This window comes from Lontra canadensis, unplaced genomic scaffold (assembly GCF_010015895.1).
Source record: "Lontra canadensis isolate GAN:19392208 unplaced genomic scaffold, GSC_riverotter_1.0 scaffold35, whole genome shotgun sequence".
In the NCBI taxonomy this organism is placed as follows: domain Eukaryota; kingdom Metazoa; phylum Chordata; class Mammalia; order Carnivora; family Mustelidae; genus Lontra; species Lontra canadensis.
In genome coordinates, this window is record NW_022631029.1 from 2,862,174 (window position 1) to 2,877,193 (window position 15,020).

Here is a 15,020-nt window from a genome sequence, read left to right on the forward strand (position 1 = left end):
CGAATCCACCCATTTCTTCTCACCCCACAGTCACTGCCATGGACATGGTCGGCTTTTCAGAGTCTGTAAGTCTCATTAGGTCCCTCTTGCTCCAAACTCTCCAATGCCCTCCCCCCAGCACCCTCAAAATAAAATCCACACCCTTGGCCAAGACTCAGGGTCCCTTGTGGCCTTCCCTGTCCTCACTCAACTCTGCTTACTCCACTTGTTTGTACCTCAGGGCCTTTGCACTGGCTGTTCCCCCTGCATCTCTCCAAGCTTGGCTCATCTCTGCCTGCAGGTCTGCCCTCACCTCCTCCAAGAGTTCCCACCCCATAGGCCCCCAGGCCCACTCCATCTCTGACCTTGCTTCACTCAACCATCAGCTTCTGAAACCTATGTGCGTTTATCTGCTGGCTTGGTCAGTGTCAAGTTCCTGTGAGCGATATGGTTCCACCTGGATCCTGCTGAGTCCCCAGCAGTGGGCACACAGGCATGCACACAGTAGGTGCTCAATGAATGGCCCTCAGCCCCAGTGTCTGTCTGTCTAGCCTCCCACTTCACAGTAGAGGAAGAGAAAGACTGACCATGGATGGTAACCACTTCTAGAACCTCCCTGGGCAGGGAGGACCGGGTTTGTGTGTCCTGTAACAACTTGCATGTATTTAAATTCACTTGCGTGGCTTTTTGGGAAGGGGATCCCCTCCAGGATTTTTCCTTTCCCATCAGATTGTCCAGAAGGGTACAGTGCATCCGGGCCTGAAAGAATGAAGACGGGAAGGAAAAGGAACACAGTGTCCTCCCCGCACCCTCCTAGCTGGGGTGGAGCAGTGCATGCCAGCGGGCAACAGATCTATCGGAGTCTGGGTGCAGGAGGTGGCGGTGTGCAGGCTGGCTCGCACCCCGTTCGAAGAGGGAGAGCCCCAGGGGACAGGAAGGTTTGCATGGGAGATGCTGGACCAAACTGGTGTGGCACAAGTCGGCTGGAGACCACCAGGAGGCGGCAGAGGCTTGGAGAGGACTCCCGGGCCCACAGGAACCCAGCAGAAGTCCAAATCCCTCCTGCTGGTGGAGGAGGGAACCCAGTTTCCAGACACCAAGTCAGGACTCGAACCCAGAAGTCAGAGCCTCCAGAGGCCAAAGTCCCTCAAGACCACCAACGAAGGGCCCCAAGACAACAGTGTCTGGGTCCTTTGATAGCACGACCCCAGGCAAGGGACTTGCCCTCCATAACCTTGGTCTCCTCTTGTGCGATGGGGGACATGTCAGACACTACCTCCCAAGGAGTCATGGGCCCCCCATTTATTTGGATTCGAGGCCACTGACAGTCCCTCCCCCATGACCTCTATTACACGCTCCACGAGTATTCCACGCAGGAAACAACAAATGAATGAAGACACCAATGAATGAATGAATGAATGAATGAGTGAGTGAGTGAGTGAGTGAAGGCTTTACTTTGTGCCAGGTTCCTACTATGTAGGTTTGATTTATTCCTTGGGGCAGGGACTACTTTATCTCCATTTATAGATGGGGAAACTGAGGTCCGATGACAAGCAAAGACTCCCCCAAGTATGTCTGCATTTAGGACCTGAACCCCAATGTGTCCCACGCAGCTTAGTCTGGGGCTGGGGTTTGGTGATTTCCTCTCACTAGGTTCTGAAGAAAGGAAGTGGCTGCAGGTGCCCGTTGGGGGAAGGGTTCAAGCAGAACAAGTTTTCCTCAAGCGGCAGGGCAACCCAGAAAAGGAACCCCTGGTTTGTGGGAGAGTGAGCTCCCCTTCCCTTAAGGTACAAAAGCACAGTGGGGATTTGACTCCTGAAGCCACAGCTACCAGTCGTGTGGCCTCAGGTGAGTGTGACATGCCTTCCCAGAGCCTCAGTCCCCCACCTGTCAACGGGAGACATGAACAGCTTGGGGTGAAGGGATAGTGCCACCGAAGTAAGACGGGGTATTTGAGAGCCGCACCCCACCCCCACCCCCAGCAGCCACCCACGTGGCCGGCCTTGGCCTATCTGACCAGTCCTGGGCGGAAAGGGTGCGGGTCCTGCCCGCCCCCAACTCCAGGGGCGGGCTTTCATGGACCCGGGAGCCCAATAAATCCACAGCCGGTCGTCGGGAGCCACCCCTTTAAAGCCCCACGGAGATCTCCAGCCGTCAGCGCAGAGCACGGCTCCCAGGGAACGGGACCGACGGCTGGGCGGTGGACACACCGCTGTCAGGGCCAGCCTTGCCGAGCGGGAACGAGGTGCGCCGACAGACAAACGGCAGAAGCAGACGCGTAGACGAAGAGGAGGGACAGGGAGGCAGCCGACCGCAGCGAGGACCCAGAGATTCCTTGCCCAGGGAGCCCCGGCCCAAGTCGCTTTCGCTGCCTCCCTCCAAGGGCCCAAGGAGACAGGTGTGGGGCCTCGCTGCAGAGGCCCAGCATCCTCCCGTCTCCACGCAGCCCTGCCTCCTCAGTCGCCGCCAGTTTCCCTTACCCGGGGGTTGCGGGGGTTGCGGGGGGGACACGCGCGCGTGGCTGGAAAGGCCGAGGACGTCCTTGGCCCCCGCACCTGCACCTGATGGCCATCGTCGAGGCAGGAGCGCTGGCCACGTTCGGAGCCTGGGATTACGCGGTCTTCGCCCTCATGCTGCTGGTGTCCACGGGCATCGGGCTGTGGGTCGGGCTGGCGCGGGGCGGGCAGCGCAGCGCTGAGGACTTCTTCACCGGGGGCCGGCGCCTGGCCGCCCTGCCCGTTGGCCTCTCGCTGGCCGCCAGCTTCATGTCGGCGGTGCAGGTGCTGGGCGTGCCAGCCGAGGCCTACCGCTATGGCTTCAAGTTCCTCTGGATGTGCCTGGGACAGTTGCTCAACTCCCTGCTCACCGCCTTCCTCTTCATGCCGGTCTTCTACCGCCTGGGCCTCACCAGCACCTACCAGGTACCAGGCAGAGGCCCGGAGGCAGGACCTGCCTGGCTGAGAACGCAGGGTTGTGACGGGGAGGTCCTGGGGCTTTGACAAGCTGTACAGGGGGCCGTAGGCGGGCTCTTTGGGGCTTTAACGCGGCGGACGGGTGAGGAGGGTTCTGGGAAGTAGCCCTAGGCAGCGGAGTGAGGGGCAGGAAGGAGGAAGAGGAGCCGCCGTCCTGGTTCTCCTCGGTGGAAGCCCGCGCAAGGCGGAGCCAGGTGTGCACCAAGTGCGGACAGGCACAAACCTGCCCCCCACATGCTCGGGCGTGCGCACACCCGAGCGATCGCCGGACAATGGGCCGACGGTTCGAGACCCGACTTCCCCGCTTACTCTGTTCCGGCTTCTCAAGTGACAAACTGGTCTAATAAGAGGACTTCCCTCCAGGGCAGGCGGTAAAGTGATTAAAATCGTGACCGGTATACAGTGGGCCACCAATGACAACTGGCCACAGGCTCTGTATAGTCCGCTTGTTGACGCAGAGCGGCGCCGCCCCGGGGACCAATTAGCCACCAGTGGGGGCGGAGGAACGTGCGCCTTTGATTGATCCGTCTTCCTGGGCACACTTTGTGTGCCCAGGAGCGGAGATGGCGCGTGTGCACAGGTGTGTGCACACTGGTCGGAATCTGAGGCTTCCCCCCCCCCCCCCCCCCCCCCCCCCCCCGCTCCACGGGCAAGAGTGGAGAGAGAAGTTGGCCTCCGGAGGGAGGGCAGAAGCCACGAGGGCGGGTGAAGCACCCCAGAGGCCTCGATCTCCTGGGTAGGACCTGTCCAGGTGACCACGAGCCTCGGCTCCTCCTTGCAGTACCTGGAGCAGCGCTTCAGCCGCAGCGTGCGGTTCTGCGGGACCCTGCAGTACCTGGTAGCTACAGTGAGTGGCCCCGGCCCCGCCCTCGCCCTCAGGGTCGCGCTCGGATCCCTTTTGCCTGGGTCCTGGTCTTCGTCGGCCCCGCCCACAGCCTGCCCCCATCCGTCACGACCCCGCCCCGTAATTTCCCCCCAACCCCCATCCTGCAACGCCCTTCCCAGGCCCAGCCTCAAGCTTTCTGGCCCCGCCCCCTGCGGCCAGTTCTGGAGGTTTGGCCCGAAGGCCCGCCCCGCATGCCCCCGGCTTGACCACACCCCACCCTGTGTGGGATTCCCCCTACTCATCCGACGCCACAAGCTCCGCCACCACTATTCCCTCCTTCCTCCTCCCCCGTCCTCCGCGGGCCTCACCTGGTCCCGGCTCTCCACCCGTAGATGCTGTATACAGGCATTGTGATCTACGCCCCCGCGCTCATCCTGAATCAAGGTTTGACTCTGGGAGATCTAGGGAGGGTGACCCGGAGAGAGCAAAGGCTTTGAGACGAGACCGAAGGAGAGGGGAGGGACAGAGCCGGGAGAGACTCGGGGAGGGAAGAATCCCGGAGAGATGAGGACCTTAGATACTAGGGGCCAAGTTTGCACCCTACCTGGATGCCTAATGGGGGGCGGTTTCCTTGCACAGTGACCGGGTTGGACATCTGGGCATCGCTCCTGTCCACTGGAGCCATCTGTACCTTCTACACGACTGTGGTGAGTGACACCCCCACTCCACGTGGGGGTCCATGCGCACTGGGTGGGGGACACCCTGAAGCCATCATCCACTCCTTATTTTCCCTTCCTGCTGAGGAAGCCTGCATCCCAGCTGGGCCTCTGTTTCCTTATCTTAATAACAAGTCATTTGAAAGGCTTGTTGCTGAGGCGCCTGGGTGGCTCAGTGGGTTAAGCCTCTGCCTTCAGCTCAGGTCATGATCTCAGGGTCCTGGGATCGAGCCCCACATCGGGCTCTCTGCTCAGTGGGGAGCCTGCTTCCCCCCTCTCTCATGCCTGCCTCCCTCCCTACTTGTGATCTCTGTCAAATTAAAAAAAAAAAAAAAAGAGAGAGAGAAAGAAAAAGAAAGTCTTGTTGCTGAGAGTCCAGGCATAGCCTAGCTTCAGGACTGGCTGGATCCAGGGGCTACAACAGCATCCTGTGGGCCCCTCTCCCATCTCTTGGGGTCCCATCGGCTCAGAAAGTAAGTTCCTATTTCAGGATGGACTGGCACAAGTCCCAGGAGGGTTCCGGTTGGCTGGCCCCGACTTGCGTGCTGTGATTGGATGAGCCAATCACAGAAGTTTTGGGGGGCTGGGGAAGATATTTTGATTGACTAGTTTTGGAGCTGGGAGTAGATTGGCTTCCCATGAATGGCCTTTGAAGGAGAAGGGGCTTCTCCAAAGGCATATCCAGGGGCTCACATGGGAAGGCAGAGGCTGAAGGGTAAAATCTATAGCTAAGAATAATGGTAGTAGAAGTAATGATAATGGGGGCAGCCAACACTTATTCACTCACTGAACTTGTACGTGCTAGGTGCCGTGGCAAAGATTTTCTTCACATGAACTAACTGAATCCTCACAACACCATTTTCCAGATGAGGAAACAGACAGAGAGAGGCATCAGTCGCAGCCACTGTTGAAAGCCAAACTGGGTTGGCCTCAGACAGATTCCTGTCTGAACCCCTGCCTCCCCATCTGTCACGTCTTGCAGGGCGGCATGAAGGCTGTGGTCTGGACTGATGTGTTCCAGGTCGTGGTGATGCTAACCGGCTTCTGGGTTGTCCTGGCCCGTGGGATCGTGCTGGTGGGTGGGCCCAGGAACGTATTTGAGATTGCCCAGAACCACTCCCGGATGAACCTGATGGAGTGAGTAAAATTGTAGAGAGGGTACTGCAAAGAGGTGGAGGTGACATCCCTTTGCCCTGGGAGAAGCCAACCAGTGCCTCCTCCTCCAGGAAGTCCTCCCTGCTTCCCTTCCCAGACTCTCCACAGACCAAACATTTGCCTCCCTTCTCTAGACTGCCCTAGCCCCCATCCCTCCATCTGTCCCACCATGTCCCCCAGCCCAGAGTGGACACTGATGGCTCCCCGAGGTCACAGCTGGGCACCGAGAGGTTTTTGAATGCATACATGGACGACTCAGTAAACAAAATTTTCAATCTGGCAAACTCCTACTCATACACTTCAAAACCTGCCCCAAAAGTCCCCTCAAGGCCCATAAGGTTCAGAATGGACATCTGGGGCCCTTGGGAGCGTAAAGTTAATGTGGTGTTCCCATATGGCTGTCTTGTCCCTCCGTTATCCAGCTTTGACCTGGACCCGCGGAGCCGCTACACATTCTGGACTTTTATAGTAGGCGGCACGTTGGTGTGGCTCTCAATGTATGGCGTGAACCAAGCACAGGTGCAACGCTATGTGGCCTGTCGCACGGAGAAGCAGGCCAAGCTGTGAGTGTTTAGGAGGTGCGGGGTGGGGGCCTCTGGGACCAGCTGCCAACCCCCCACCCAGCCTGAGGCTGTGCCTCCCCCGCAGGGCCTTGCTCATCAACCAGCTGGGCCTGTTCCTGATCGTGTTCAGCGCTGCTGGCTGTGGTATCATCATGTTCACGATCTATGTAGACTGTGACCCTCTCCTTGCAGGGCGCATCTCCGCCCCTGACCAGGTAAGTCTGGCCGAGGCTCGTAGGCCACTCCTGCCTTCCCCACCCCCACTCTGAACTGCCGTATGGATGAACCTCTCCAGGCAAGGGTGGAATAGCATCTAGAAGAGAGAACAGCCTGTGCAGAGGTCCAGGGGCAGCAAAGAGCTTGGCTCAGAGAAGGATCTGGAAGGAGAGGGGAAGAACAAGTCTGGGAGGCAATGGGGAGCCATGGGGGGAGGGAGTGTGCAGGGGACGGGCACATTCAGATTTAGAGTCAGAGACTCCCTGAGGGATATTAAGGAGGAGATGGGATCATGGTTCAGCATGAAATGATGGTGTTGATTATAATAATCATCAGCTCTCATGCCACAAGTGCCTACTCTGTTCCTCATGCTGTTCCCTTCACAGTCTCCCATAAAATCTTTCAGCATGTGATGAGGCCAAGGCTGTCATGGCCCTCACTTTACAGATGAGCAAACTGGGGCTGGAATGGGTGGGAACCAACTGTCTGAGGTCAACAGGTGAGTCAGCCGCAGCACTGGGGCAGGAGGTCTGCCTGGTTCAGAGTCTGTTCAGAATTGGCAGAAAATGGAAGGCTGTCCCATCTGCTGTCCTCTGCTGGGGTCAGCTCCTAGACTGCCTGACTGTGCAACCTCAGCCAAGGGCCGCACCTATTAGTCTTACTGTCCTCATCAGTAAAGCAGAGATAACGTGGAACTCTGCCTCACTGGGATCCCAGGGCTCTGTGCGTGGTGGGGCTCAGTGACTGTCCTTCGGGGCACACAGTCAATCAGCAAACACACACTCAGTGCCTGCTGTGAGCCCGGTCTGCACTGGGCCCTGGAGACATGCAGTGTGAGGACAGACAGAATCCCTTGTCCTTGGGGTGCTGCTGTCCTGGACGCCAACTCCCCCCCCGCCCACCCACCTACCCAGTACATGCCCTTGCTGGTGCTGGACATCTTCGAGGACCTGCCTGGAGTCCCTGGGCTCTTTCTGGCCTGTGCCTACAGTGGCACCCTCAGGTGAGCAGCCCTCCTTGCTCACCCGGCTGTCCCCCTGTGGGATAGAATGTTCTGGGCATGTCCATCATTTACAGTTTCTGCTTGGTCCCCAGTGGGCAGCTCAGGGGGGCCCCAGCAGAAGGGGGGGCCCTAGCAGAAGGCATGCCCTGAGGACAAGGACCCCAGCTGTGGGGTTTTCACCTTCTTATCACCTGGCAGGGCCTCACCTGTCTCCTCTCTCCCTTCTTTCTTTCCTTCTTTTGGCCCCCAAACAAATGTTATTGAGCACGTACTGAGCACCTACTATATACATATGTGGCCTCTACTGCCATTCTGAGTCCCAGGGCACAGCTGTGACTGAGTGGTACCCCACTTCTGCCTCAGGGGCCTCACATTCCAAATATTCTGCGACTTCTGGCTCATCCCTGCTCTTGCTGTGACCAGGGTCCCATGCAGTTCTCAGCAGCAGCCTATGATTGCTGTGTAATGAGAACTTGTGCCATTCATGTCCTTGGTCAGGGGTGTCTTTGCTCCCGTGGGGGTGTCTTAGGGCTTGGGGCATGGATGGGGGATGGTGGACATCTCCTCCACTCTTGAGGAATTCTGTCTGTTACCCATGCCTCTGCCCTTGAGCTAGGTCAGATGGTATGAGCAGCTGGGGCCTCCCCCAGCAGGTGAACCCCAGAGAGGGGTGTGGCCAGTCCCTTGATGAGGCCTGTTGACCACCCTCCCCACCCTATGCTCAGCACTGCCTCCACCAGCATCAACGCCATGGCCGCAGTCACTGTGGAGGACCTCATCAAACCTCGGCTGCCGAGCCTCGCACCCCGGAGACTCGTGATGATCTCCAAGGGGCTCTGTGAGTTGGGGGAACCTGATGGGGGGGCAGGGCGGCCTCTCTCCGCTGACCATGCTGCCCCCTATCTGCCACAGCCCTCATCTATGGCTCAGCCTGTCTCACCGTGGCGGCTCTGTCCTCGCTGCTGGGGGGAGGTGTCCTCCAGGTAAGCGTCCCTCCCTGACCCACCCCATCGCCACAGGAAGCAGGGCACGGTTCTGCTTTGAACTGAAACCCAGAAAGGGTCCTACTTTTCACGGCAGAACTGGTCTGATGCCACCCGCCTGATAACTTTCTGCAGTCACCTGGCTGGTGGCAGTGGCAGTGGGAGGTGGGGTGGGGGGAGTGGCTTGGAGGTGGGACCAGAATTTATCCAACACAGGGGAGAGAGGCAGGAACAGGGAGTCCCATCCCCTTTAGGGAAACAAGCACGGGTCTCAAGGTCCACAGTGGAATTCCTCAGGTCTTGCTTTCCCAGCAAGCAAACTGAAGCCAGGAGAGGTGGGATTGTTCTGCCCTCAGCTCCCCCTCCCTTACCCCCTCTCGCAGGGCTCCTTCACCGTCATGGGAGTCATCAGTGGCCCCCTCCTTGGAGCCTTCATTCTGGGGATGTTTCTTCCTGCCTGCAACACTCCGGTGAGTGGGGGCAGCTAGGGGTTGGGAGGGCAAAAGACCTCTCTCCCCTGACCTAGACTCTGCCCCCAGGGTGTCCTCTCCGGGCTGGCCACTGGCATGGCGCTTTCACTGTGGGTGGCTGTGGGTGCCACTCTGTACCCGCCCAGCACCCAGTCCTTGGGAGTCCTGCCGTCATCAGCTGACGGCTGTGTCATGCCCTCAGCCAACGCCTCTGAATTCTTGGGCCAGCTCCTTGCCACCAACACCTCCAGCAGGAACACCAGGTGAGCTGGCCTGAGAGGGTGCGGTGGGGGAGGGGGGCTCTTAAACTGAGTCTGAATGAAAAGGAGGAATGTGCTCTTGGGACAGTGAAGGAAGGCATTCCCAGTGGAGAGAAGGGCAAGTGCAAAGGTCTTGGGGTCGGGTTCAGTTTAGTACATTCCAATGATAGAGAGGATGGGGTGTATTTAGTGGGCCAAGAAAGGATAGATTAGGTTCAGGCAGAAGAATGTGGTCTGATTCTTTATTTTTATTATTTATTTATTTATTTATTTATTTTTATTATTTATTTATTTATTATTTTATTTTATTATTATTACTATTGAGATATTACTATTGAGAAGGCAGATGTTTAACCCACTGAGCCTCTATACCTTTTTTTTTTTTTGAGAAATGTCTATCCAAACCCTTTGCCCATTTTTTTTTTAAAGATTTTATTTATTTATTTGACAGAGAGAGATCACAAGTAGGCAGAGAGGCAGGCAGAGAGAGAGAGGGAGAAGCAGGCTCCCTGCCGAGCAGAGAGCTCGATCCCAGGACCCTGAGATCATGACCTGAGCCGAAGGCAGAGGCTTAACCCACTGAGCCACCCAGGCACCCCTGCTCATTTTTTTTTAAACTGGCTCATTTGTTTTTTTATTGTTGAGTTCTAATTTGTATGTTCTTTAAATCTTTATGTATTCTGCATACTAGATCCTCATCAGATGTATGATTTGCAAATATTTTCTTCCACTCTGGATATAATTTACAGACCATAAAATGAACCATTTAAAAGTGGTTTTAGTGGATTCACATTCACAAGGTTACACAACCATCACCATTAACCCAAGAACATTTTCATCACCTCACAAGGAACCCCCATCCCCATGAGCAGTTGCTCTCCCTCCAGCTTCTGGGAGCCACTAATCCGATTTCTGTTGCTATGGATTTGCTTGTCTGGACACTTCTTATAAATGGAATTATACGATAGACAGCCTGTTTCATCTGGCTTTTTTCACTCAGTGATGTTTTCAAAATTTTTGTTTTGTTTTTGATGTTTTCGAGGTTTATCCACATTGTAACACATATGAGGGCTTGATTCCTTTTTTAATCAATTCCTTGATTCCTTTTTAATATTCCTGTGTGGATGGCTCACATTTTGTTTATCCATACATCCCTTGGACAACTCGTTGTGTCCACTTTTTGGCTACTGTGAGCAGTGCTGCTATGAACATTTGTGTGCAAGTTTTGGTGGGGACATCTGGTTTCATTTCTCTTGGTCTATACCTAGGAGTGGAAATACTGGATCACATAGACATTCTTTTTAAGTTATTTTTTAAACACTTTTTTAAGTTTTATTTATTTATTTGAGAGAGCAGAGTGAGTGGAAGAGCACGAGTGGGGGTGGAAAAACAGAGGGAGAAGGAGAAGCAGGCTCCCTGCAGAGCTGGGAGCCCAACGTGGGGCTTGATCCCAGGACCCTGGAGATCATCATCTGAGCTGAAGGCAGATGTTTAACCCACTGAGCCTCTATACCTTTTTTTTTTTTTTTTTTTTTTGAGAAATGTCTATCCAAACCCATTTTGCCCATTTTTTTTTAAACTGGCTCATTTGTTTTTTTATTGTTGAGTTCTAATTTGTATGTTCTTTAAATCTTTATGTATTCTGCATACTAGATCCTCATCAGATGTATGATTTGCAAATATTTTCTTCCACTCTGGATTGTCTTTTCATTCTCTTTATTGTGTCCTTTGATGCACAGGAGTCCAATTTATCTCTGTTTTCTTGGGCTGCTTGTGCTTTTGGGGTCACATCTAAGAAACTGTTACCAAATCCAAGTTCATAAAGATGCACACCTAATGTTTTCGTCTAAGAGTTTGATTTGGGTAGATTCTGAAGGTAATACGGAGCCATGGAGAGTGGTGAGCAGTGGCAGGAGGTAATCTGAGTTACATTTCAGTAATGCTCCCTCTGGTTGTGTGTATAGAATACCTATGGTGGGAGTGTGTTAGCCTGAGAGGAAGAGAAGTGACTAATTGAAAGAGAAGTGACTAATGCACACATCTGAGTGAGAAATGATGAAATATTGTGCTAGGCCATGGCAATGGAAATGGGAGAAAATGAACAAACTGGGAGTGGCTTTTGGACTCATGCACACCTCTCCTACCCCCAGCCATGAAATGGACCTTGATCGACCCGCCTTAGCTGACAGCTTCTATGCCATTTCCTACCTTTACTATGGTGCCCTCGGCACGCTGAGCACTGTGCTATGTGGAGCCCTCATCAGCTGCTTGACAGGTAAGCAGTGCATATGTCCTCCTCAGAGATCACCTTGTGGATCCCTCTGCCTCCAGGACCCACCACGGGGCAGGAAGAAGAGAAAAGACATTCCCGTCAGCCAAATGGCCACCACGTGCTTGATGCATCAGCACCCTTTCTGCTGTGTCGCCTTCGGGACAAACCCTGCACCTCGCAGGGCTGGTCCCATTTTGCAAAGGCAGAAGAAAACTGAGCTACCCCTCCTCCCTTCTACCTACCTATCTAGTCTCTCCCCCGCCTCCAAAACGTCCTTGCCAGAGGATATGGGGAGCCACGAGGCGCTGTCCATTGTGCTGAAATAGCTTCTCGGCAGGACCTCAGGGGCTCCGTGTCCATCCGGGGATTCTGAATGTCACTTGAGAAGTGGGAAGACTTCAGGAGACATCGATAGTGATCACAATACCCGTTCTTGCTTCCTGTGTCTCAGACTTTACATTCACCAGGGCTTTCTTGAGTCCTCTGTGCCAGACAGTATTCTAGATGCTGGGGAAATAATGAACCATAATGAACCACCCACCGATGTATTAGACCCCCTTACTGTGTAGATGAGAAAACTGAAACCCAGAGAAGGGCAGAGGCTTGCCAGGGTACCCAGTGGGTCATTAACGAGAATCTGGGGATTGGAACCCATCAGAGTGCTCCCTTTCCCCTCTCTCTCCAGTTCCCATCACCTCTTCACTAAATACCCCCCTTTCCCTTCAGGCCCCACCAAGCGCAGTACCTTGAGTCCTGGGCTCCTGTGGTGGGATCTTGCACGGCAGACAGCATCGGTGGCCCCCAAAGAAGAAGTGGCTACCTTGGATGACAGCTTGGGGAAGGTCAGTCACAGGGCTGGCTCCCAGAGCAGGGGAGGGACAGTGAAGTGATTTTTGATCCCCTGGGCATGGCCATAAGTCAGGGGAGGAACATGGTGAATCACCATCTTTCTCAACCTCTTCCAGCAAAAAGGCTTGCTTGAGAGTTGACATGTCTTCCACACTTTTTATTAAGCCCTTTAAAAAAAAGACTGAATAGAATTTCATATTATTCATTTCCTTGGATTACTTCCAGGCTGTGGCAAGTGAAACCGGTTTACCTTTAAGACATTGATTTAAAATCTCTTCTGTAAATAAAAGTACTTAATTCAAAAGTGAGTCAACTTAGAGAAAATCTTAAATAAGAAACATGACCGGGGGTGGGCCAAATTCACCCAAAGCCATGTGGTTGCTCTGTAAATGCCCTGAATTCAGAAGATGCTGTCCTTGACCCAGACCTGCCCCTGCTTTGGAATCCCTGTTTCATTTTCTCATTTCTTACACACTCGCTATGTCCCCAGCCCTACTCTGGGCTGGAGCTCATGTCCACTGTCTAGGAGGAGCAGATAAAAGCTAAACTGAGAAATAATTAAGTTCTCAGCAGGTAATGGCAGCGAAACAGGGTACTGTGATGAGGGTGGCCTCTTGGAAGAGGTAGGAGGTAGAGCCAGCCCTAGGAAGATCTGGGGGAAGGGCATTCTGGATGGAGGGCACAGCAGGTGAAAAGGCTGAGGCCAGAAGCTTGAGAAGAGGAGGTATGGAGAGGGAAGGGATTTGGCTAGAATGTTTTGAAAGCTCCTTTCAGTGGCTGTGGCGAAATATTTATTTTCTTGAAGGGGAGCAGCCTGAAAGTCAGAGTGAGAGGGAGGCAGGCATCCTTGCAAGCACTGATGGCCTGAAATATCGGTGATGTGGGCATTGGGGGAGAGAAGCGGGTAGAGGTTTTGGAGGCAGAAGGGATAGGACTGGCTGATGCACTGACCAAGGGGACAGTTGTGCAACTCCTGCCCAGGTTCTGTACTTTTAGGCTGTCAGTGACCCCATCTGGGGGATGAGCTGACACAGAGCAGAATGGGGTCTCTGATGGTGTCTTTCTTCACTTTTCATTCCAGGGTGTTGAGGAACTGCCCCCTGGAACTAAGAGGCCTCCTGACTTCCCGCCCACTGACGAGGACCATCTGCTCTTCCTGGGGCAGAAGGAGGTCAATGGACCCGGCTCCTGGACTCCCAACAGTACACATGACCGTGGTCAGGACCTTCCGGAGACAGACCTCTGAGCCAGCAGAGGACTGGCCACCTGGGATGGAACCTCAGTGTAGGCCCTCCCAGGCCACAGAAGAACGGCCTCTGGCTCCAATTGGCTGGACTGTGTCTTTATGCAAATGAGTTTGAGATCCCTGCCCTATGGAAAGAGGTGAAGCCCTACCTTTGGGAGGTCATTTTATCCAGCCCCCTTCCAGCCAGCCCCTAGTCTTAGATGCTGCACCCTTGCCTGTTCCCCCAAAATGAAGCCAGATTTCTGTCTATGTACAATAGAAAGATGTCGAAGTCCCCTCTGGACAACATGGGAAAACTCCAGGCCCAGCATTAGAGTCTGAGAAAGTCTCCAGTGCTTCTCTAGAATGTTAGCAAGGATTTCGGAGGTCCTCAGGCACCGATCCCTGCACCCCATCTCGCAGTTGGGGAAACTGAGGCCTGGAAAGGGGCAACAAATTGACCAAGGCCACAGAGCACACCAGAGATTCATTGAGAATTGGGACACCAGCACTTCCGCCTTCACCGCCTCCCTCTTTTCCTCCCTTTGGAGGGTCGGACATCGCATGGCCCCTGACCTTGGGAGCAAGAAGGGAAGATAAAGGAGAAATAACATTCTTGATCTTCCTCTTATCCTGGACACTACGTATCTTATCTACCTGAGGTTACAGCAAGTCGGGTTGGGGCAGGGACAGATGTCCCCATGATGTTGAAGGTCTGTTGTCAGCATGTCACCAGCAATAGACAGGGTCTGTGGACAGGGTCAGACAGGTGGGCAAAGCCGTGTCCTGGGGATGCGCTTGACTTTGGATGCAGAGATTTAATCCATGCACATCAAATAAATGGACTTTGATGCTTAATGTTCTATGGTGTCTGAAAAATCGTTCTGGCTGTTGCCTCAGATCTCCTCGGTCAGATGGGAGTGCTAATCTCAGTGTCTCTTGTCCCGAGACTGTGAGTGGATAAGCCTGAGTAAGCATCAGAGCAAGGTGAGAATTACCACCTTGGGGCGCCTTGTGCTGCCCTCCCTGGCACACAGCTTCTCTCCTTCTCCTGATCTGCACTTGAACCATCCCCTCCTCACTGCCCTTTCTGCTTGGACCCTGCCAGCCTCCACACTGTCCCTGCACTTGTCCCTTGGGGTCTCTGGGACCTTGAGAGCTGATTGAACTCACACCTGTACACATACCTCATGCAGCTCCTGGGGTCCCCAAGGGAGCAACCTGTACTCACTTCAATAGGGTCCTCCCCAAATTCAAGACCCAGAACCTCAGAAGGTAACCTTATTTGAAGAGTCTTGGCAGATATACTTAGATTAAAATAAGGTCATACTGGATGAGGGTTAGCCCTCAACTCAGTGACTGTCCTCATAAGAAAAGAGGACACACACGCAGGGAGAAATCCATGTGGATACCGAGGGAGAGATTGACACATCTACAAGGCAAGGGACAGCAAGGATTGCTGGACCCAGCAGAGGCCAGGAGAGAGGCAAGAGGGGGTTTCTCTCTTGGAGCCTTCAGAAGGAGTACAGCC

General features: G+C 54.2%; 1 protein-coding gene across 1 annotated transcript; it reads left to right on the plus strand.

Moving 5' to 3' along the window:
* The first annotated feature begins 2,516 nt into the window (after window positions 1–2,516).
* SLC5A5 (solute carrier family 5 member 5) lies at window positions 2,517–14,177 on the plus strand. The gene is made up of 15 exons (XM_032867640.1): window positions 2,517–2,900; window positions 3,733–3,798; window positions 4,170–4,221; window positions 4,417–4,484; window positions 5,476–5,630; window positions 6,071–6,211; window positions 6,297–6,426; window positions 7,342–7,430; window positions 8,156–8,268; window positions 8,343–8,413; window positions 8,797–8,883; window positions 8,953–9,146; window positions 11,294–11,418; window positions 12,142–12,257; window positions 13,346–14,177. The coding sequence occupies exons 1-15, from the start codon at window positions 2,544–2,546 to the stop codon at window positions 13,508–13,510; spliced, it is 1,929 nt and encodes a 642-aa protein (XP_032723531.1). The 5' UTR covers window positions 2,517–2,543; the 3' UTR covers window positions 13,511–14,177.
* Window positions 14,178–15,020: the final 843 nt, after the last annotated feature.